The sequence below is a fragment of the Canis aureus genome, chromosome 3 (assembly GCF_053574225.1).
Source record: "Canis aureus isolate CA01 chromosome 3, VMU_Caureus_v.1.0, whole genome shotgun sequence".
Classification (NCBI taxonomy): Eukaryota; Metazoa; Chordata; class Mammalia; order Carnivora; family Canidae; genus Canis; species Canis aureus.
In genome coordinates, this window is record NC_135613.1 from 8,491,551 (window position 1) to 8,515,630 (window position 24,080).

The 24,080-nt window shown below is 41.3% G+C and overlaps 1 protein-coding gene across 1 annotated transcript in view; it reads left to right on the top strand.

The window, feature by feature from the left end:
* Positions 1-18,043, top strand: part of UTP4 (UTP4 small subunit processome component) — a 36,475-nt gene extending 18,432 nt beyond the window's left edge. The window contains exons 7-17 of the mRNA XM_077888270.1: positions 3,112-3,283; positions 3,388-3,479; positions 4,861-4,957; positions 5,743-5,807; positions 7,407-7,529; positions 7,923-8,079; positions 10,406-10,512; positions 11,607-11,702; positions 14,812-14,997; positions 16,460-16,570; positions 17,842-18,043. Of these exons, the coding sequence (XP_077744396.1) occupies positions 3,112-3,283; positions 3,388-3,479; positions 4,861-4,957; positions 5,743-5,807; positions 7,407-7,529; positions 7,923-8,079; positions 10,406-10,512; positions 11,607-11,702; positions 14,812-14,997; positions 16,460-16,570; positions 17,842-17,958 (1,323 nt within the window). The 3' untranslated portion in view covers positions 17,959-18,043. The remainder of the gene's footprint in view (positions 1-3,111; positions 3,284-3,387; positions 3,480-4,860; positions 4,958-5,742; positions 5,808-7,406; positions 7,530-7,922; positions 8,080-10,405; positions 10,513-11,606; positions 11,703-14,811; positions 14,998-16,459; positions 16,571-17,841) is intronic.
* Positions 18,044-24,080: the final 6,037 nt, after the last annotated feature.

Consider the following 24,080-nt stretch of genomic DNA (forward strand, 5'->3'; position numbering starts at 1 on the left):
ATCATATCTTCTTTTTTTCCTCCAGCCCAAAGTTATATGTATTTTTATTTTTTAATTAATTAATTAATTAATTAATGAGAGGGGGGCGGGGGGGAGCAGAGGCACAGGAGGAAGGAGAAGCAGGCTCCATGCCAGGAGCGTGACGTGGGACTTGATCCCGGGACTCCAGGATGACACCCTGGGGCCAAAGGCAGGCGCCAAACCGCTGAGCCACCCAGGGATCCCAAGTTATATGTATTTTTAAAAGCTGGTTAAAATTTTTGAGAATATAAAGGAAATTTTTTTATAAAGGATTTTTTTTTAATTACAGATTAAAAAAATAATAAAATAAAATCATAGGGATCCCTGGGTGGCGCAGCGGTTTGGCGCCTGCCTTTGGCCCAGGGCGCGATCCTGGAGACCCGGGATCGAATCCCACATCGGGCTCCCGGTGCATGGAGCCTGCTTCTCCCTCTGCCTATGTCTCTGCCTCTCTCTCTCTCTCTCTGTGACTATCATGAATAAATAAATAAAATCTTTAAAAAAAAAATAAAATAAAATCATAGATACACCAAGACCATTTACTTGCTTTATTTAAAAGATGATTTATTTTAGAGAAGGAAAGAGTGAGAGCTGGGGGGAGGGACATAGGGAGAGAGAATCCTCAGGAAGACTCCCCACTGAGTACAGAGCCCAATATGGGGCTCTATCCAAGGATCCTGAGATCGGACACTAAACTGAATGAGCCACTGAGGCACCCCAGACACACTAAGACCTTTTAAAACTAACAGAAAAAATAAATAAATATTAAAAAAATAAATAAAACTAACAGAAGTCACAGTGCTCAACATACTGGTAAGAGAGAGCCTTATACTGAGGACCAGGGAACCTGGTCTTTGTGTGACACTGACGAGGCCGCTTCTCTCCAGGTGCCCCAGGAATTTCAGGGTTTTCTAAACTTTACTCTTTTGACTACAATTTTCTGATTTTTCCCAGTAGTTTACTGGGGTTTTTGTGTGTTTTTGTATATGTGTTATGTGTTGGGCTTTTTTTTTTTTTTTAAATTCATGACCCTGAGATTAAGACCTGAGCTGAGGATAAGGAGTCAGAGACTTAACCAAATGAGCCACCCAGGCATCCCGACTTTACTTTTTTTTTTTTTTTTAAGATTTTTTTTTTTTAATTATTCATGAGAGAGAGGAAGGAGGCTCCCTGTGGGGAATCCAGTGTGGGACTCTATCCCAGGATCCTGGGATCACGACCTGAGCTAAAGGCAGACACTCAAGCACTGAGCCATCCAGGTGCCCCTAATCATTTTTGTTTGAAGATTGATTGAGGGCATCCCGGGTGGCTCAGTGGTTTAGCTCCGCCTTCAGCCCAGGGCCTGATCCTGGAGACCCGGGGTAGAGTCCCAGGTCGGGCTCCCTGCATGGAGCCTGCTTCTCCCTCTGCCTGTATCTCTGCCTCCCTCTCTCTCTCTCTCTCTCTCTCTCTCTCTCTATATATATATATATATATATATATATATATATATATATCATGAATAAATAAAATCTTAAAAAAAATTGGTTTTTGAGAGAGGGAGAGCATGCGTGTGTGAGCAGGGGGAGGGGCAGAGGGAGAGAGAAGGAGGAAGCAGATTCGCAGCTGAGCACAGAGCCCTCATGGAACTCGATCCCACGACCCTGAGATGAGGACCTGAGCAGAAAATCAAGAGATGGGCACTCAACCAACTGAGCCACCCAGTCACCCCCACTTTAACCATTTTTAAGTACATTTCAGTGGCATTAAGTACATTTGTGGTGTTGTGCAACCATCACCTCTTTCCATCTTCAGAACTTTTTCATCACACAGAAATTACTGGTTAGGGACACCTGGGTGGCTCAGTGGTTGAGCATCTGCCTTCGGCTCAGGACATGATCCTGGAGTTCCAGGATCAAGTCCCACATCAGGCTCCTATGTGGAGCCTGCTTCTCCCTCTGCTGATGCCTCTGCCTCTCTGCTTCTCTCATGAATAAATAAATAAAATCCTTAAAAAGAAAAAAAACTATTGGTTATACAATAATACCTTATTTCTCCCAGCCCCTAATAATCTTTATTCTTTTCTCTGTCCTTATCAATTTGCTGTTCTAGGTACCCCATATAAGTGGAATCATATAATATTTGTCCTTTTCTGAGTTATTACTTACCATAATGTTTTTGAAGTTCATCTTGGGTCACCCTGGTGGCCCTGCGGTTTAGTGCCGTCTTCGGCCCGGGGTGTGATCCTGGGGACCCGGGATCAAGTCCCATGTTGGGCTCCCTGCATGGAGCCTGCTTCTCCCTCTGCCTGTGTCTCTGCCCCCCCCCCCACTGTGTCTGTCATGAATAAATCAATAAAATCTTATTTTAAAGAAGTTCATCCATATTAGACTATTAGAATTTTGTCCCTTTTTAAAGCTGAATAGTATTTTATCATATATGTATATATACACACACGTACATACATATATACATACACATGCATATTGCATTATGTTTATTCATCTCGATGGACGTTTGGGTTTTCATCTTTTTGGCTTTTGTGAATAATGCTGCTATGACATCGATGTACATATATATGAGTCCCTGTTCACAAATCTTCTGAGTGTATATATATATATATATATATATATATATATATATATTTTTTTTTTTTTAAGATTTTATTCATCCATTTATGAGAGACACAGAGAGAGAGGCAGAGACAACAGGCAGAGAGAGAAGCAGGCTCTATGCAGGGAGCCCGATGTGGGACTCGATCCCAAGTCTCCAGGATCATGCCCTGGGCCAAAGGCAAACACTAAACCGCTGAGCCACCTAGGCGTCCCTTTTGTTGCTTTTCTAGTAGCAACTAGTTTGTGTATTTGAAAGCACTATAACAGCTTGAGGTACATACTGTTAATTTTGTCAGTAGGGAGCATATCACCTATGTGTAAGCTTGCTCTTCTGATGGAATTGTCACTTTCTGGAGGAAAAAGACCCCATAACCTACCTTCCAATTCTGGGTGTAGGTTTTCCCCTAGGCTGTGCAGACAGAAAACCTCAGGGAATATTTTTCAAACTGGGCCCTGTTTTGCTTAAATGTACCTCCCTAATGATTTAATTTCTCAGCAAGAAGACAGTTTCGTGGTGGGCACAGCCGAGGGGACAGTATTCCATTTTCAGCTGGTCTCTGTGACTTCCAACAGCAGTGAGAAGCAGTGGGTGCGGACAAAGCCATTCCAGCATCATACACATGACGTTCGAGCCGTGGCCCACAGCCCGACAGCATTGATATCTGGAGGTAGGTTGCACTCTCTGCCAGGCTGCTGCTTTACCCAGGCCATGCAGGACTTTTTCTAATTCTGATGCCTTCTCCCTACCCCCGCTCTGCTCTTCCTGCCCTAGGCACAGACACACACTTAGTCATTCGTCCTCTCATGGAGAAGGTGGAGGTTAAGAATTATGATGCTGCTCTCCGAAAAATCACTTTTCCTCATGTAAGTATCACTCCCTAGCCCCCACTCTCCATCTATCCCATTAGCCTGAGTACAGCTCACACTTCCTGGGCAAATCTGTAGGACTTGTGTCATTACTTACCTTCTTTGTTTTTCCCTGTATTTTTGAGGTAAGCCTCTCACAAAGACATTTACAGGAACCAAGAGATTTATAGCACTCCTACTTCACTTTCTGGGGTCATCATTCCCTTTTCCAGATAGTTTTGGTTTATGGGGAGTTTATTTGTTTTTAAGACTGGACTCTTGTTATTCTGGGTGAGAGCAGGAAAATCAAGACTTCCAGTGTTCCTTCCTAGGTAAAAGGACATTTTCTTTCCCAAGCTAGAAACTCTTCTCCCTACTACTTGCTTCTACATTCCACTCAACCAACAAATGTTACTGAGTCTACCTCTTCATTGTTTTGTGAATCTAGTCATTTCTCTTTGTCTACATTGCCATTATCCTAGTTTGAATCAGTGTCTTTTCTCATCTGGACTCCCTTGTTAAATGGTCTCCTTTTATTTACATTTGTGTCAATTCTGGCCTATTATTGATCCTCTCAAATAGCTCATCATTCCATGCTTAAAAGCCGTTGGTGGTCCCTGTTGCCTTCAGGAATAAACCTAATTCCTTACCATGGCTTATGAAATCTGCCTTGGTCTGGCCATGGTCCTTCAGCATCTTCTCAGATTAGTGTGCTGAAAGACTTTATTCCCTCTGAGGCTCTCTGGACTTTGAGCTGTTTTACATGCCTATCACTTTGCCTGGAGCATCCTGCCTTACCTTTTTTTGCTTGATTAGTCTTCACTAATAAGCCTCATCTGGGCTCCTGTCTTTATCCCCACGAGCCTAGATTAGATATCTTTTCTACTTCTTTTCATTACATACTGTGCTCAGCTCTGTTAAAATTCTTTATTATATATGTATATTTTAATATATGTATATTTTTTAAGAGTTTATTTATTCATGAGAGAGAGAGGTAGAGACACAGGCAGAGGGAGGAGAAGCAGGCTTCATGCAAGGAGCCCAATGCGGGACTCGATCGCGGGAATCTGGGATCATGCCCTGAGCCAAGGGCAAACGTTCAACCGCTGAGCCACCCAGGCATCCCTAGCTCTGTTAAAATTCTTGACACACTTAGTGCAGTGCCTGATTAATTATTTGTCAGCCCTTTTAGACTACAAGCTTGACGCCAATAGCTATGTTTTTATTTACCGTTAGGTTCTTAGTCCCAGGATAGTGCTGGCATATGGTAGTACTTAGAAAATTTTTAACAAGTACATGGATTTCAACAGTAAAAATGTGCTAGGGTGTTGCTACTGTATCTAGTACTGAGGCAATAGAATACCTTGGCTTATTTATCACTTTTAAATTTTTGGTACAGCGACGTCTCATTTCCTGTTCAAAAAAGAGGCAGCTTCTCCTTTTCCAGTTTACTCATCACTTGGAACTTTGGCGACTGGGATCTACAGTTGCAACAGGTACAATGAGAGTTTACTTTTCCAATAAGAAAACTGGAGAGAGAAGTAGAAAATTAGAATTGCAGTTGAAATTTTGCTTGTGGAAAAATGGAAGTAGATTTTTCTGTGTCTTTGGCAGCTTACGGGCAGAGCAAAAGAGTTCTTCAGTGTTAGAATCATTAGCAGGATAATGATTCTATGTTAAAAGTTGATGATTCTATAAGGTACACTGTAAGGCATAGTGGAGGTAAAGGTTATAGAATCAGTTTGCCCCATCTTGACTGGGATCAAAACAAGCTGCTGAATATGATAAGGGTTAATGTTGGGGAGTGACAGTCCTACAGTGAAAAAGAAGGTCACGTTGATCTTACTAGGGTGATAGCCTTAGTGGCCTTGTGTATGACCTGTTCTGGAAGTGTTTGGGCTCTGTTGTTTTATAGTAGGTGAGAGGTTTTTGCTTTAGATTCCAAAATGAGCAAATGAAGTTGTAGTCAAAGCCACACAAACCCCACTTCCACCTACCTGCATGCCTGGCTGTGGGTTGTAGCTTCAGAGAATTAATGATATACCTACCATAGGCCACATCCAAGGCACCCAAATAGAAGCTAAGAAAGTACTCAGTGCTTTCTGCCTCCTATAAGCCCAGAAAACTGTGGGTTTACTAAGTCAGACATTTTTCTGATTTCCTAGTGGTTAGCGATTCCATTCTACTCAGGAGTGACTTTTTAGTTAAAAAAAAAAAAAAAAAAAAAGTACAAATGATCTTTCTTTGAGAAGGAAAACCTCAGGGAAATTTCTTGTTCCAGGAAAGAATGGGGATACCCTTCCACTTTCTAAAAATGCAGATCATTTGCTGCACCTCAAGACAAAGGTAAGGAAGTTTAATGGTGTGTTCAGGCTCTGAAATCCAGAACATTTTTCTTATTCTGAATTTTGAGGGTTATTTAGTTGGTACCACAAACTGTAAACTCTTAAATGATTTGAATGAAGTACTATGTCAACAGAACTAGGTAAGTTAGGCATTCAGAATTTATTGGATGAATGAATAAAGGAAATTGTTTTTCTTTCTTTTGGTATTATTATATAAATAATTTGCATATTTTTAAAAAATTAAAATGGTACAGGCAGCTCAATCGGTTGATTTTGACTCAGAGATCTTAGTTGTGAGATGGGGCCCTACATCAGGGTCCACGCTGAGTGAGGAGTCTGCTTAAGATTCTCACTCTTCCTCCGCCCCCCTCACACATGCTCTCTCTAAAAAAAATAAAAATTAAAATAATAAAATGGTACAAGAGTACAATGAAAAAGCCTCCTTCTTGGGACACCTGGGGGTGGCTCAGCAGTTGAGCACCTGCCTTCAGCCCAGGGTGTGATCCTGGAGACCCAGGATCGAGTCCCACATCAGGCTCCCTGCATGGGGACTGCTTCTGTCTCTGCCTGTGTCTCTGCCTCTCTTTCTCTGTGTCTCTCATGAATAAATAAATAAAATCTTTAAAAGAAAGCCTCCTTCTTACCCCAAATCCCAGTCCCACTCTTCAGAGATAATCACTGCCAATAGTTTCTTGTACATCCTTCCAGAAAAGATTTCTACCCATATGTGCATGTGTATGTCATTTCTTTCCACAGTGATGAGAATACAATATTCAAAATGTTTTGTAAGTTCCTTTTAAATGTCTTTTTTTTTTTTAAGTTTTTACTTTTTTTTTTAGTAATCTCAACACCCATCGTGGGGCTTGACCTCACAACCCTGAGATCGAGAGTCACATTCTCTTCCGATTGAGCCAGCTAGGCACCCCTAAATGTCTTTATTTTAATTTCATAAATATTTGTGAATACATTCTTACTGGAAAGAATTCAAACAGTATTTGTAGTTTATAGCCTTGACTACCTCTTTAATTCTAGTCCACTCTCCCAGAATAATTATTGTTATATAATAACAGTATTGATTCACTATATGTCCTTCCAGATCTTTTTTATGTGACACAGATGTGTGTATCAGTACATACATTTAGATATTTTGTGTTTTTTAATTATATAAATGTTACATTAAACTTCTCCTTTATTTTGCAGATTTTTTTATTTATTATTTCATGGGGAGCTTTGAGGCAGGTATCATAAACAAAACCCAGAAAATCAGTTTTCTAAGCCACCTGGCCTCCAAAGCTTTACTGCATCAAATGCCTTTCTTCTCCGGTTTCTAAAGTTAGAGTTTAGTATGAAGCTATCTTTAAAGTACATGATGGGCAGAGATCAGTTCTTAGTATTCGTAGACCTCTGTTCTTGGTTTTGGAAATCAAGCCACACCATTTAGGTGCTGTACCTCTGAAATAATCATAGCATATCAGTGTCAGGATTATGTGTAGGTGTTTGTGCGTATATCCGGAGTAGCAATAGCTTGAGGATTCATGTCACAGGAACCTTATCGTGTGAAGTTTTTCTGGTTATTCATCTTGATTCCAAACATTGCCAGGGTCCAGAAAACATTATTTGCAGCTGTATCTCCCCGTGTGGAAGTTGGATAGCCTATTCTACAACTTCTCGTTTTTTTCTTTATCGGTTGAATTATGAACATGACAACATAAGCCTCCAAAGGGTAAGTAATAACACAATGTCTGGTTAAACAATAAGAAACTTCATAAGTGATTTTTATGTGAAGTGGAATGTACTGGATATGAATCTTTGCTCAGTAAAAAGCTATTTGGAGGCAGCTGTTATAAAACTGTCTTACTTCCATTTTGAATCAATTTTATTTTTGGAGGAGTAGGGAAATGCCAGAAAGTGACACTAAAGGTTAGGCTTTTGAAGAGATGAAAGTGGGGGATGGATAGGTTACAATAGGCATGTCAGTGTTCCAGGTTCTTGCTCAGTTGGCTTTCTTAGGTACGGGAAGCATTAATGTCATTTAAGCCTGGCTGTGATTATTTTTGATGGATTCTAGGTCTGTCTTCTCTGTCTTACTGGTTTTTTCCTACTGGTTCACCCCAAGGTTTCCAAAATGCCAGCATTCCTTCGCTCTGCCCTTCAGATTTTGTTTTCTGAAGATTCAGCTAAGCTCTTTGTGGCATCAAATCAAGGGTCTCTACATATTATTCGCCTGTTGGAAGGAAGCTTCAAGCACCTGCATACTTTTCAGCCTCAGTCAGGTGGGAACTTGGTAACTGGACAAAGGAGAGAGTTGTCAGTCTCTGTGTATCTTTTTCTCCCCCCTTTTTAAACATCACTCATTGTTGGGATTCCCTAATGCTCTTCTCAGCCCTGCAAATACTCACATGTTTGCAATTTAAAGTAGGAGGAGATATCTGGCACGTGAAAACGCTTGACGAGATCTGAAATGTTCCTTACACCTACTCTTTTCTCACTGGGTTTTTGATTCCTTATTTGGGGCCAGAAGTTTCATCACCCTTCCTAGAGTTTTGTTAGCAGAGCAAGAAGAAAGTTAAAATCCTCTGTAATCCTGACATCCAGAAACAACTGCCATTAATATTTTTGTGTATTTCTGACATGTTTGTACAGAGGTATTTTTTAGACTTTTTTTGTTTTTATTTTATTTTTTTAATAAAGGTTTATTATTTTTTTAAAGATTTTATTTATTCATGAGAGACAGAAAGGCAAAGACATAGGTACAGGAAGAAGCAGGCTCCCTGCAAGGAATCTGATGTGGGACTTGATCCCAGGCCCAGGGATCATGCCCTGAGCCAAAGGCAGATGCTCAACCACTGAGCCACCCCGGTGTCCCTATTTTATAATTTATTTGAGGGAGAAGAGAGAGCATGATCAGGAGGGGCAGAGGGAGAGGGAGAGAGAATCTTAAGCCCACTGTGCTAAGCACAGAGCCCAATGATGTGTGGAGTTCAATCTCTTGATCCTTAGATCATGGCATAAGTCCAAGAGTCAGAGGCTTAACCAACTGCACCCCCCAGATACCCCTGGTGGTTGTTTTGCTTTATTTTTGTGGGTTTTTGTTTTAAGATCTTATTTATTTAAGAAAGAGAGGGAGAGGGACAAACGGACTCCCTGCCAGAGGCGGAGCCTGATGTAGCTGGATCCCAGGATCCAGAGACTTTGACCTGAACCAAAGTCAGACACTTAATCGACTGAGCCACCCAGGCATCCCCCAACTTGTTTTTTTTTAATAAAGATGAACTTAAACATGCAGTTTTATTTCCTGTCATATAAAGTTCACGATTGAATTTCTCATGTTCTTGAGAGCATGAGTATGCATGACTGAGAAACTGTATAGATAACTATTGCTCAGTTTATGGTTGAGAACTTGCTTAGACTCCATCAGCCTGGAAAATCAACTCTTTTAACTTAAACTCTATCACTGTTCATAAGCTGCTCCAGAAGCATACAGGAAAAGAAACCCACAGGTTAAGAGTCAGATAAAATAAGCGGCAATGTGTATTGAGTACATGTTGTTATTAAAAAATGTAGACTCTGTTTTGCATTTAGCACCCCTTAAAATTAGGCTCTGTGTTATAGATATCACATTATTTGTTCCTTCTGTTTTATCTCTTATCCTCTTACGGTCAAGCTGGTTTCTTCAGAGCCACCAAGCCGCTATTCCAGTCCTTTTCACTTAGTTCACTTTGTTCTCTATCCTTTGCTGCCCACTCACCCATCCTTCAGCACCTGTTTTATTTCTTATTATAAAGCTTTTTCAGGACGCCTGGGTGGCTCAGCGGTTGAGCCTTTGGCTCAGGGCATGATCCCAGAGTTCCGGGATCGAGTCCCACATCAGGCTCCCTGTGAGGTGCCTGCTTCTCCCTCTGCCTCTGCCTTCTTTCTGTGTCTTTCATGAATAAATAAATAAAATCTTGAAAGAAGGAAGGAAAGGAAAGGGAAGGGAAAAGGGAAAAGGGAAGGCAGCCCAGGTGGCTCAGCGGTTTAGTGCCTCCTTCAGCCCAGGGCATGATCCCAGAGACCCAGGATCGAGTCCCACATCGGGCTCCCTGCATGGAGCCTGCTTCTCCCTCTGCCTGTGTCTCTGTGCGCCCCCCCCCCCCAACAAACAAACAAACAAACAAATAAATCTTTTAGAAAGAAAGAAATCTTTTTTTTTTTTTTTAATTTTTATTTATTTATGATAGTCACACACAGAGAGAGAGAGAGAGAGAGAGAGGCAGAGACATAGGCAGAGGGAGAAGCAGGCTCCATGCACCGGGAGCCCGACGTGGGATTCGATCCTGGGTCTCCAGGATCGCGCCCTGGGCCAAAGGCAGGCGCCAAACCGCTGCGCTACCCAGGGATCCCAGAAAGAAAGAAATCTTAAAAAAAACTTATTGGCTTTTGTTATCATCTTCGCGCCCCACCCCCCATAAATATAAATAAATAAATAAATAAATAGTGTTTTAGGAAGAAAGAAATCTTAAAAAAAAAAAAAAAACATACTGGCTTTTGTTATCTTCAGGCCAAAGCTGGCTATGAACAGTGAATTCAGAAGACTTAACTGTTACTCTGTCTGCACAGGGACAGTGGAGTCCATGTGTCTTTTGGCAGTAAGTCCAGATGGGAATTGGCTGGCTGCATCAGGTACCAGTGCTGGAGTCCATGTGTACAACATAAAAAATCTGAAGGTGAGCAAGGTTTAAGGAGCAGGAAACAGAAGGATGTTAGCTCTGCAGTTACAAGACTCAAGGCAGATTGGTATGCCCTAGAAAATTACTAGGCTTTTTTTTTTTAAGCTAAGAATTTTTCCTGTTTTATTTGTTTGGAGCTCAAAAACTAATCTGCAATATTAAAATCAGTTAGTGGGAACGGTGAAAGTACTCTTGTACAGAAGTTTGAAATTAAGGATTTATGGATAATGAATTCACATCCAGGTTATTTCTATATTATGAAGAGGAGAATTCGAATTTACCCAGATGAATACTTGCAGGTAGTAACAATTTCCTATTAATAGATTGCCTTGTAATCTCAAGGTATTTTTTTTCCTTTTTTTTAATTTAAATTCAATTTGCCAACATACAGTCTAACATCCAGTGCTCATCCTATCAAGTACCCTCAAGATATTTTTTAATTAAATAGAAATTAGAGGAATAGCAGGAAAATACTTTCACTAATTAGTAATGGTCTTGTCCACACTTGAATTAAAATAACCCCGTAGAAGTTTTCATCTTCATAAAAATTATATAAGTACCCCAAACTGGCATTAAGCATCAAATGTTTATAGAACAATACCAAACTGTACCATTGAATGAGTTTGCCTGCTAACTGCATTACTTAATCTTGATGACCTTGTGGCAGGAGCACGTACTGCTCTTTGAACTTTGCCTGGCATTTAAGAGTGCACATGTCTTGCTTGCAACTGTATATACATGTCCATGTCTAGGCATTAGTTTCTTTTTTATCTAGTGTAGAGCTATAGATTCCTTGTTCAATGACATATTTATGAGCAATTCATACAGATAGAGGGATGGTAGCAAAAGCTTTACTCTGAAGTTTTCTGCAAATGCAGTCAGTTTTGTAAGCAGTTACATGTGGTTTTGTGTTTGCTTGTTTTAATGAAATTTAGGTTTATTTGGAGATACTGCCTGATGTTTTGGGGAGCTTCCATAGAACTTTTTTTTGAGTTCTAAGGAACATTATTTAAAACCACAGACCTAGAGCATCCAGCCTTCCCTGAGGGAAGGTATGTAGAATTGTCTTTTGTATCTGTTATTTGTTCCAGCTTCACTGCACAGTACCTTCCTATAATTTCCCTGTGACTGCTCTGGCCATCGCCCCCAATACCAACAACCTTGTCATCGCTCATTCTGACCAGCAGGTAAGAGATTCCAATGTTTTCTAATTCCTTTCTGTTGGATAGTAACTAAAAAGCTAATGACAATTTTGGAGGAGCCTTTGTTTGAATGTAGTGGAAGATACACAGGTAGTTTTCTCTTCTGCAAAGTAAAGCTTCCATGTATCTAGCTTGGGTATTTATAGGCCAGTAATATCCTTTGGCTTGATGGGCACAATGGAATGATGAAGCTCTGAGATTATAGAGTAAAAGGAAGGATTTTGAAGTACTCATTTTATTGGTTATTTTTTTTTTTTTTTTTTTTTTTTAAGATTGTTTTACTTCTTTCTGAGAGAGAGCAGAGCTAGCAAGAGAGAACATAAGTGGTGGAGGGGGAGGGAGAGGCAGACTCCCCTGCTAAGCAGGGAGCCCAATGCAGAGCTCGATCCCAGGACCTAGAGATCTGAGCCAAAGGCAGACGTTTAACTAACTGAGCCATCTCAGTGCCCCTCGTTATTTTAGACTAGAGATGATATGGACCCAGGTGTTAGACTGGATATGGGATGGAATAAGACCTTGAAGTTGGGAGTGACTAAAAAAATCATGAAATTTGCCTTCACTTTGGCAGATACAGAAATTTGGCCATTGCAAAGAGTAGCCAAAATGAGTGCATAGCCTACTGCTTTTTTCTATACCAAATTGTAAGAAAATCTTTAAAATAACTGAGTTATAGCTGTTGTGAAATGGAATACATTGTGAAATGATCAGTACTTGACGATGATCCTGATCTGTAAAATGGGCATAATACCTCTCTCATTGAGCTGTTGGAAAAATAAAGTATGGTCTGAGTAGCACATATAAGTAGATTGCTGGGCAACTGATGCTTGCTACTTTAATAGTTTTTACACTCACGTGTGTGTGTGTGTGTGTGTGTTCAATCCACAAAATGAAACCTTTCATTTCAGTTTCGTGAGTTTGTGACCTTGTTCAGTAACCGAAAGATTAGTGAAGCCACATCCTTGTCTTTTTTTTTTTTTTTTAAGATAGATTTATTTATTTATTTATTTATTTTATTTATTTATTTATGAGAGAGAGAGAGCCCGACGCGGGACTCGATCCTGGGACTCGGACTCCAGGATCACACCCTGGGCCAAAGGCAGGGGCTAAACTGCTGAGCCACCCAGGGATCCCCCACATGCTTGTCTTTATCACACATAATGTCCACCTGATGCCTTTTCTGGCAGTTGGTCCCTTAGGTGCTTTAAATCTAGTAGGAAATTTTTTTGTACTTGTTAGGTTAACAAAAATCAGTACAGTTGATAATGCACAATGCTATGAGGATACAGGAAATACCACTTCATACACTGTATATATTAGTATGGCCCCTTTAGAGGACACTTTGAGATGCATTTTTTAAAAATTAAATACACATAATCTTTGAATCAGAAGTTCCAATTTTAAGAGTTCTTCCTGGGATGCCTGGTGGTGCAGTTAGTTAAACATCTGACTCTTGGTTTTGGCTCAAGTCTCGATCTCAAGGTTGTGAGATAGAGCCCTGCCTCAGACTCCATACTCAGCGTGGAGTCTTCTTAGGGTTCTTTCTTCCTTGTGCACTCACATGCTTGGGCGCGCGGGCGCACTTGCACTCTCTCTCTCTCTCTCTCTCAATCTTTTTTTTTTTTTTATGATAGTCACACAGAGAGAGAGAGGCAGAGACATAGGCAGAGGGAGAAGCAGGCTCCATGCACTGGGAGCCTGATGTGGGATTAGATCCCGGATCCCAATCAGTCAATTTTTTTTTTTTAATTTTTATTTATTTATGATAGGCACACAGTGAGAGAGAGAGAGGCAGAGACATAGGCAGAGGGAGAAGCAGGCTCCGTGCAGGGAGCCCGACGTGGGATTCGATCCCGGATCTCCAGGATCGCGCCCTGGGCCAAAGGCAGGCGCCAAACCGCTGCGCCACCCAGGGATCCCACCAATCAGTCAATTTTTAAGAAGAAAGAAAAAGTTATTCCTATAGATCTATGCCTTCAGTAGTACAAAAAAGACAGATAATCAGTGCAGCTTTGTAACAGTAAAAGATTGGAAATAGTGTAAATGTCCATTAAACAAATTAGATAAGTAAATCATGATACGTCCAAAAAGTGAATACATTGGGATCCCTAGGTGGCTCAGCTGTTGAGCGTGTGCCTTCAGCCCAGGGTGTGATCCTGGGGTCCCGGGATCGAGTCCCTCATCGGGTTCCCTGCGTGGACCCTGCTTGTCTCTCTGCCTATGTCTCTGCCTCTCTTTCTCTGTGTCTTTCATGAATAAATAAATAGAAAATATTTTTTTTAAAAATATGAATACATGGGGCAGCCCCGGTGGCGCTGCCTGCAGCCTGGGGTGTGATCCTGGAGACCTGAGATCAAGTCCCACGTCCGGCTCCCTGCATGGAGCCTGCTTCTCCCTCTGCCTGTGTTTCTGCCTCTCTCTCTGTGTGTCTATGAATAAATAAATAAAATCTTTAAAAAAAATTTAAAAAAAAATGTGAATACATTATGTGTGAGAGGAGCAAGAGTGATGGATATATAGCTGTAGTTATTGATACTGACATGGCTCAGTCTCCATGATATAATGCTAAATAAAAAATACAACATGCAGAATAGCATGTATTGTATACATAAAAGATCTGAAAAGATGTAAATAGGCTCCTCTTGTTTTGGGAAGGAGAGGTGTCAAGATGACAGGGTGAATTTCACTGTAAACCTTTCTGGTTTAATTGTTTAGTGTCCTGTAATTAATTAATTAATTTATTTATTTATTTATTTTTTTTTTTTTTTACTTTAAAAACAGAAAGGGGATCCCTGGGTGGCTCAGTGGTTTAATGCCTACCTTCAGCCTAGGGCATGACCCTGGAGACCCGGGATCAAGTCCCACATTGGGCTCCCTGCATGGAGCCTGCTTCTTCCTCTGCCTATGTCTCTGCCTCTCTCTCTCTGTGTCTCTCATGAATAAATAAATAAAGTCTTAAAAAAAAAAACCATTAGGCATAAGGCTGAATATGATGCAGTTAGGGTTTGTATAGATACTTTCTGGTTAGGAATCAGGGATACCTTCTAGTTTTTCTGGGTATCAGCCTGCATTTCTTGTGTATCCTATCCTTCTTTAGGTATTTGAGTACAGTATCCCAGACAAACAGTATACAGAGTGGAGCCGGACCATCCAGAAGCAGGGGTTTCATTACCTTTGGCTCCAAAGGGACACTCCCATCACACATATCAGTTTTCATCCCAAGAGACCAATGCACATCCTTCTCCATGATGCCTACATGTTCTGCATCATTGACAAGTCATTGGTAAGTTCCTCACTGCTACCACTTGTGCTGACACTGACTTTTCTGTACTTAGGAATTTTCAAGTTCTAAAACCAAGAGAAAGGAGAATCAGAATAAAATTTCCTGACCTATTCTTTGGAGAGAGGAACTTTTGTTTTGCAGATTTCCTCATTTTCACTCCCAGGCCCCATGAGGCTCCCAGGGTAGGGGCAGACATTTGTGTACTGTTTTTTGCTGACTTAAGCATTCTCTGCTTTTCCTGTAAACATATAAACCTAAGTACGAAAGTGATTAGATGAGTATTCAGAAGGTAACTCTCATGGGGAAGACTGTTGATTTGGCTGAATTACTTCTATCTCTGCACCCTGGGGTGGCTAAATAACACAATTTTATTAAAGGAGACACAGGCTGAGGTTTTGACCACTTTTGCCCCTTGCCTGAAAATGCTGAAATAGTATCTATAAGCTTGAAGAATTGGTCGTAATGTCTTGAAAAAAGTCCAGCCAGGAAAATTTCATTCTTCATGGCTGTGATTTTAGAGGGGTTGTGAACATTTTTTTTCATTTCCAGATTCCAGCCTCTGCTATCTGCTGTTTTGATTCACCCCAATTTACATGCCTTCTCTGGACCGCTACTTTGTTTCCTAGGAGCAGTATTAGCTGTGGCCTTGCCTATAATGTACCCTGGGCTTAGATTACAACCAACACACTGTATTTTGGTATATCTGTGCAGGTGGGGGTGGGAAGGAACTGAGAGGAAAGTAGCAGATGGCCTTAAAGGAGGTGTGCATGATGTGTCACTGCAACACATCTCCCAGACCCTCTGTCCTCTGGGCGTGGGAAACGCAGCTGGCTGACAAGTGCCTTCTGCAGAATGAGTGATACAGGAAGGGCCCCTCCCACTCACTTTCCTCATTGTAACTCAGCCCAGGCAGGTCCATATTTTTTGTCAAGCATGGGTGATAAGTCCATCAGTTCCTCATGCTGGGCAGAGCTATTTCCCAAGGAAGTCAGAGATGAAATACCACTTGTTTGGCCAGAGGCCATCTCTCAAAGTGTCAGTGACATCAGTGGGGGTGGTTTGTATTTCGGTTTTGGCCTGGGGAGAACTTTAATCACTTTGCCTGTCTGGTGATCTGGTTGGGAGAAGAGTCTAGAAAGCAGAGCCTGCGTGCGCTAAGCTTCTGCACGTGCCAATTTGTTCCATCTCACAAAGTGTTACAAGACTGGCCAGAAGCTCTGGCTGGTCCCTTTGGTCTTGCTGGACTAGAGAGTACCATGCTCTTTGCTTCATGCTCCCACCCTCTTGCAGTACAGCTGGAAATGTGACTACAGCTTTTCCTGAAGTAATGGGAGTCAAGGAGGTAGTAAATGTCTCATATGATGTTCAAGGGTAGTGTTTGCCTGAAAAATCACTATAGTCCTTTGTTCTGGAGAAGCCTAATAAAAATAATGATTTAAACAGTATGCCTTTGTCTTTTTAGCCTCTTCCAAATGACAAAACCTTATTCTACAATCCACTTCCTCCCACGAACGAATCAGATGTTATCAGGAGGCGTACCGCCCATGCCTTTAAAATTTCTAAGATATATAAGGTAAAACATCTTGCATTATATTCTAGATGGTTGGTTCCTTGTGATATTATCAAAATGTAATCTCTACAGTAGGCAGACAAGAGCACCTTTTATGTGCAGAGAGCCTGGTTTGTAAAGTCAAGTACCTTTCTGAGGATGTTTGTCCCTTATGTTTGCATTTCATTATTCACACCTCAACATATGAGAGGTATGCACATAATACTTAACCAGAATGAAATACATACCTAGTGAGAAATCATGGTGGCGCTCAGGTGGTGTCTTTGTGTTAAAGCTGGCTTTAAATGTGACTTCTAAATGGAGAATTTTCCACCAGATAAATTTCAACAAGTGGAAGTCATTGGATTTATTGTGACTTCCCATTCTGGGCTAAGCCTTTCCACTATATATGAAACAAATATTCATTAAGCTTATGATACTGTAGCTGTTTTGTGCCAACTTCGAAGTTCCGCACTCATGCTTCTCAGATTAGAGTTCCTTGGGTGTCCTGGAACATTTCCTCAGGGGTTTGCAAGAATATTTTTTAAAGAGGGACATCTGTAAATTATTTAAGTATGATTAGTTTCTTAATGCATTTGTGACTTGCTGTTTGCCAAGAATTCAGGCTCCAGAAGTTAACGTTGATCCCTAAGAAGTTAGAGAATAAATGTTCTGAATAGAAAAACATGAAAAATCTTGTTGAAATCTTTTATTTGTGAACTCGGAAGTTCCCAACCTTGAGGTGCCTGTCTGGTTCAGTCAGAAGAACATGCGACTCTTGATCTCAGGATCATGCCCCACATTGGGCACAGTGATTACTAAAAAAATAAACTTAAAATAAAAGGTTCCTAACCTTGGGGGACCTGGTTGGCTCAGTCAGTAGAGCATATATTACTATTGATTTCAAGGTTGTGAGTTTGAGCCCCACATTAGGTGTAGAGATTATTTTTAAAATTTTTTAGGTAGGCTCCATGCCCAGCATGAAGCACAACATGGAGACTGAACTCACAACCCTGAGATAAAAGAGTCAGACACTCAACTGACTCAGCCATCCAGTTGCCCTAAGATTAAGATTAAGATAGATAGATTAGATAGATTGATTGATTAGATAGATAAAATAGTTTTCCAAAAAAATTCCAACCTGATGAACCATTTTGAGTCCTAGGACAGGAAGGGTCCTCAGAAATTTTGATTCCTCCAGCCTTGAACTGTGCTGACTGTTTAGCTCTAGTTAGTCTGTTTAGGACTGGCCCTGGAGCCTAACTCCTGGTAGAGTCATTATCATCTCTCCACAGCCTTTGCTCTTCATGGATCTTTTGGATGAAAGAACCCTGGTAGCAGTAGAACGGCCCCTGGATGACATCATCGCTCAACTTCCACCACCCATCAAAAAGAAGAAATTTGGGACCTAAAATAGGGCACTGTCTGTGTCCTTCCTTGAACTGTCTACCCTGTTTGTTTTCACAAATCATGATAATAAAACAAAGTTATTCTTTAGGACGAGTCATTATGAATGTTTTCCAGAATAATGAACAGTAATTTCCCTTCATTGACTCCAGTGAATGGAAACTCCAAGATATTTGTAGTTGGGATAATGTTCTGAGCAGCTACACATTCATCCAACTTTTTCAGGGTCCTGCTCTTTAGACCACAATCTCAGGGAAAAAAAGATGGTACTTACCTTCTCTTCCCTAACACATGCCTGAGGCTTCAGAGGGCTGGTGACCTTCACTGTCTGCCAGCCTCCTGCCTGCAGCCAATGCAGAGGCTGGGGGGGATCTGCCCTACATTGCCCTAGAGGTCAGCGGAACTAGGCTTGTTTACTCAAGATAGCTTAACGACCAATAGTGGTAATCAGCCTGTGTTTCAGAGAAGAATTTTAACTGCAATGCTCCATCTCAAAAATTGATGCCTTTCGCCTCTGGCAGTCAGACTATTTATTTTATTTAAAGGGAAAAAAATCCAGCTTTGAGTGATCAATCTCATTAATCACCTTTCACCTGATAAATAAATATAGTAACATATATAATATATATATTTAATATGTTATATATTACATTAATGTATAAATAGCATATACACATATATACATTCCCATTTCAAAGATGAAAGAAACACTGGGCAGGGATTTTGTCAATAGTAGTAGATGCGACGCCTGGATGGCTCAGTAGTTTAGCCCCTGCCTTTGGCTCAAGGCATGATCCTGGAGTCCCAGGATCGAGTCCCACATTGGGCTCCCTGCATGGAGTCTGCTGCTCCCTCTGCCTGTGTGTCTCTGTCTCTCTCTGTCTCTCTCTCTCTCTCTGTGTCTCTCATGGATAAATAAAAAAAAAATTTTAAATAAAAAATAGGCAGCCCGGGTGGCTCAGCAGTTTAGTGCCACCTTCTGCCCAGGGCCTGATCCTGGAGACCTGGGATCGAGTCCCACGTTGGGTTCCCTGCATGGGCCTGCTTCTCCCTCTGCCTGTGTCTCTGCCTCTCTCTCTGTCTCTCTCATGAAAAAATAAATAAAATCTGGGATCCCTGGGTGGCTCAGCGGTTTAGTGCCTGCCTTTGGCCCAGGGTGTGATCCTGGGGTCCCAGGATTGAGTCCCACATCAGGCTCTGCATGGAGCCTGCTTCTCCCTCTGCCTGTATCTCTCTGTCTCTCATAAATAAATAAAATCTTTTTAAAAAATAATAAATTTAAAAAATATTTTAAAAAAATAAAAAATAGGAGTAGAGGTCAGAACCAGAAAGCCTACCATATACATTATTCCCATGGGTGTTATCAACTGACTAGTTTTAATGTAATCTTTTAAATTAGAAGATGAAGAACTCTAGTGAACCTGAACCGAGCAGATCAATTTCTTTCCCATCTCAATGAATGTATTATGTTGCATGCTTGTGGAAACCCAGTATGTGTGGTTTTGTTTGTTTGGGGGATGAAGGGCCATGGTATAAGCAGAGAAGGATATGGGTTCTGGTGACATGAGTAAAATGCTAGCAAAAAAAATTTTTTTGCTAAGATGAACCCCATCCTCCAGTCTGGAAAGGGTAAATAAGTGAGAATTTAAAGTAGATACATGGGAAGAGAATTAACAGAGGTAATAGAGAAAGACCAAAACTATAACAGAAAGGACAGCCTGTTTCAGGTTTGCTAAGCAGGAACAGATAAAACAAGGTTTATAATGGATTCCGCTTCTCTCCTTTGCCTCTTTAGTTTCTTCTACAGTGATAGGAGTTATTTTTTAACAAGAGAAAATCACCTTTAATAGCATATATACAGGGAATCCACAGAGACATGGACAGTCCCATAATAGAAGTACTTTAAACCAATAACTGCAACTTTTTGGGCCCTCTGGTTTTTTTGTTTGTTTTTAAGATTTGATTCATTCATGAGAGACAAACAGAGGCAGAGACACAGGCAGAGGGAGAAGCAGGCTCCACACAGGGAGCCCGACGTGGGACTCGATCCCGGGGCCCCAGGATCACGCCCTGAGCCGAAGGCAGACGCTCAACCACTGAGCTACCCAGGTGTTCCATGGGCAAAATAATTTTCCTCTCTTCTTACTTGAATCAATTAGTGAGGCATATTCTCCCGGTCTACATTAGTCTGGACTATTACAACCTTACAGTGGACTATACGATCCTGCCCTTGCTAAGAAATGTTTTAGGTAATGTGGTTGAAACCAAAGTTCAGGTCACTGATCTTCATTGAATATGACCAGAGGGAGGCTAGGGTGCCTTAAATATTAACTCACTTGCTTTTTCACTGTCTGTAGAACTATAAATTCAGAATCTTTATTAACTGGAGTCTAGTTTTAAGACTTGATTTACTTAACCTTAAACATACTCTGAAACCTTGTGGATTATGGAGGGTATAATTCTGACAGAAAAGGCTCACAGGTCATGAGTGAAGAAGTAAGTTATCAAAGTAGAAAAGCATTCCTTTGCAACATTTCCAGCCAGTGATTTGGATTTCCATAAATGGTATGGGAAGTAAGATCTTTGGGCCTTGAAATTCTTCCTAAGTAGAAAGGAACTTTGAATACAAATGAAGCAGAAACTGATTGGGGCGAGTTAGAGAAATTGGGGGAAGGGAAGGCAAAGCAGTATAAAATAAGAGAAACACTTCAGTGCATGTGTTCCAGGGTGATTGTACTTTCAGGGATCTGTGTAACTTAAAAGCAGTCTGTTTCTATTCTGGGCATTTTGCAGTCTCCATGGTTCCTACTTGGATTTTTTTTTTTTTTATATTTTTTTTTATTTATTCATGAGACACACACAAAGCACAAAGGCAGGTTCCATGCAGGGAGCCCGACGTGGTACTCGATCCTGGGACTCCGGGATCAGGCCCTGGGCTTAAGGCGGCGCTAAACCGCTGAGCCACCCGGGCTGCCCTCCTACTTGGATTCTACAGAAAAATTTTGATCTGAGACTACCTAGGAAAGGGCTTTTTTGCTAACTTGACTCAAGTGCTTTAAAAATTCACTTTTCGGGGATCCCTGGGTGGCTCAGCGGTTTGGCGCCTGCCTTTGGCCAGGGCCTGATCCTGGAGTCCCAGGATCGAGTCCTGCGTCGGGCTCCCGGCATGGAGCCTGCTTCTCCCTCTGCTTGTGTCTCTGCCTCTCTCTCTCTGTCTATCATGAATAAATAAATAAAATCTTTAAAAAAAATTTCACTTTTCTCATATAATAGTTGATAATCTGATCTCTGAATGGATAATGTACTCTCTACCCTGGAGATTACAACAAATTAGAGAGAAACTAAAATCTTGGAATATTGGAAGCAAGAGACCTAACCTGGTGTTTGGGAGTTTTTTTTAAGTTTTTTTTTTTTTTTTTTTTTTTTTAAATTTATTTGAGAGAACAAGAGAGCATGAGCGCAAGCAATGGGGAGAGGGAGAAACAGACTCTCAACTGAGCAAGGAGTCTAAAGCGGGGCTTGATCCCAGGACCCTGAGATCGTGACCAAAAGCATCCACCAAAAGCACACACTTAACCAACTGAGCCACCTACGAGCCCACTTGGTGGGTTTTTAGGCTTTTTTTTTTTTAAGCATCAAAACTTTCTTCAAATGGAACATTATTTTGAACCATAATATATGATACAGGTAAAGGTGGAGCTGTTCCGACTGTTATTAGGGTTGGAGTGGAGGAAACAGATTTATGAAAGAAACCGTGTGCTTCTGGCCTCATTTTATACTTGTGGAAATGGAGACCAAGAGGGGATGTTATTCTTCCTATGGTCACACAACAGGTCCTGAGAGGCCAAGGTGTCATTCTTTTTTTTTTTAAGATTTTATTTATTTACTTGTTTGTTTGTTTATTTATGAGAGACAGAGAGGCAGAGAGACACGCAGAGGGAGAAGCAGGCTCCATGCAGGGAGCCCAATGTGGGGCTCGATCCCGGGTCTCCAGGATCAGGCCCTGGGCCTAAGGCGGAGCTAAACCGTTGAGCCACCCGGGCCGCCCAAAGGTGGCATTCTTAGAGTTGTTTCCCTTAGTGTCTCTTGGTCATAGGGACCCAGTTGTAAATCTGACTAGCAGGCATGATACACCAAAGATTTTCCATCTCACAGGCTGCAGCAAAGGTGTTTAAGCATTTCTTGCTTTGGATGAACACTTGATTTAGCTATAATACTGCCTTCTTTGGACAGTCTTGTGTGTAAATCAGTGTTTTAATGAACAGTCTAGTACATCGTGGGGTAGTGCTCTAAGGGGAGTAGAGTTTGGGAAGTAGAACTCCTGATCTCATACAGTGTGCATTTTCTTTCACTTTTCACTTGCTTTTTGTGGAGTGGCTATATTTCTAACCACAGTGTTTGAAAGTACTCATTTCCTTATACTCTTGCCAGTGTAGTGATAGACATTAGTTGTAACCCATCTAATGGGTGAAAAATAATATCTCATTTTGCATTTGTCTGTTTACTAAAGATATTGTTCATTTTTTAATGTGTTTTGGTTGCTGAGCTAATTGTAAATTGAATATTCATAACCTCTTCCTTTTTCCCTAATGTGTTGTTTTCTTCTTTCACAGTCTAAGGTATTTTAAGATACAGATTAGCACTGTCCAATAAACTATCTGTGGTGTTGGAAGTGTTCTGTATCTGTGCTGTACAGTAAGATGGTTACTAGCCACATGTGGCTGTTGAACCTTAAAATATAGCTGGTGCAACAAAGGAAGCGGAATTTTAAATTGTATTTGATTTTAATTTAAATAGCTGCATGTGGCTAGTGACTTTCATATATGGATAACAAAGATATAGATAGTAAGGCTTAGCTTTGTGTCAGTCCTTTGTCTTCAGGAAGTTATAGGACTTAATACTCAACATGTATTTACTGTCTGCTAGATGCTGTGCGCCAACAACAGGTGAAAGATGATCTCCGCTCTCAAGAACCTCACAGCCTAGTTGGGGAAAGAAGTAAATCAATGATGCTGCATTAGAGATGAGCACAGACAAGGGGCATCTAACCAGCAGAGTTAGCAGTTGCAATTGGGTGGTGATGATCCAGGGGAAAAGGAGAAGAAGAGGCACCCCGAGATCATTCTCAGTACAAAGGCCGGAAGCATGGAGAGCATAGCCTGTCCCAGGGATTGCCAGGAGTTGCACTTGATTGAAACAGTGTATATTGGGAATGGAGGAAAATAAGGCCGAAATGGCAGGCAAAGACTACCTACCAAAGGACTAAGGGCATGCATGCATGTCTCATTTAGGAAAACTTGCCGCTGCAGAATGACAGCTGCCCTCACTTGTGGTAACTAAAAACCTGTGAGGTTCCCAGAAAAGGTAAGAGTAAAGCAGTTTCTACAGAGGAAAGCTAATCAGTTCGGAAAAGTGTGGAAAAGGGACCGAGTGGCTCAGTGGTTAAGCTATTGCCTTTGGCTCAAGGCGTGACCCTGGAGTCCCAGGATCAAGTCCTACATCAGACTCCTCAGGGAGCCTGCTTCTCCCTCTGCCTATGTCTCTGCCTCTCTCTGTGTGTCTCTCATGAATAAGTAAATAAAATCTTTAAAAAATAGTGTGGAAAAGATAAGTAAACTTGGGTAAGGAAACTTTAAGCCGACAGGTAGTGAGAAATAAGACCAGGTAGGCATGGACCTTGAAGTCTGTGGTTAGGAATTTTCATTCATGAGGCACCTGGGTGGCTCAGTGGTTGAGTGTCCCCCCTCAGCTCAGGTTGTGATCCTGGGGCCCTGGGATAGAGTCCCGCATCAGGCTCTCTGGGGAGCCTGCTTCTCCCTCTGCCAATGTCTCTACCTCTCTCTCTCTCTCTGTGTCTCTCATGAATAAATAAGTCAAACCTTAAAAAAAAATTGTATTCATTGGAAAACAGTTATCTACTCAGATTGGAAGGAGCGATACAGTTAAAATGCCCACTGGTATGTGTAAGGGGCAGAGGAGACTAGCAGGGAGGCAAAACAACAACAAACAAGGCTGTTGTGTAGGTTTTTAATGTGGGGTCTATATGTGACCGTTAAGTTTGCCATAACAGTATCACAGTCCAGGGGGGCTTAAATAACGGTTATTTTCTCACAGTTCTGGAGGCTAG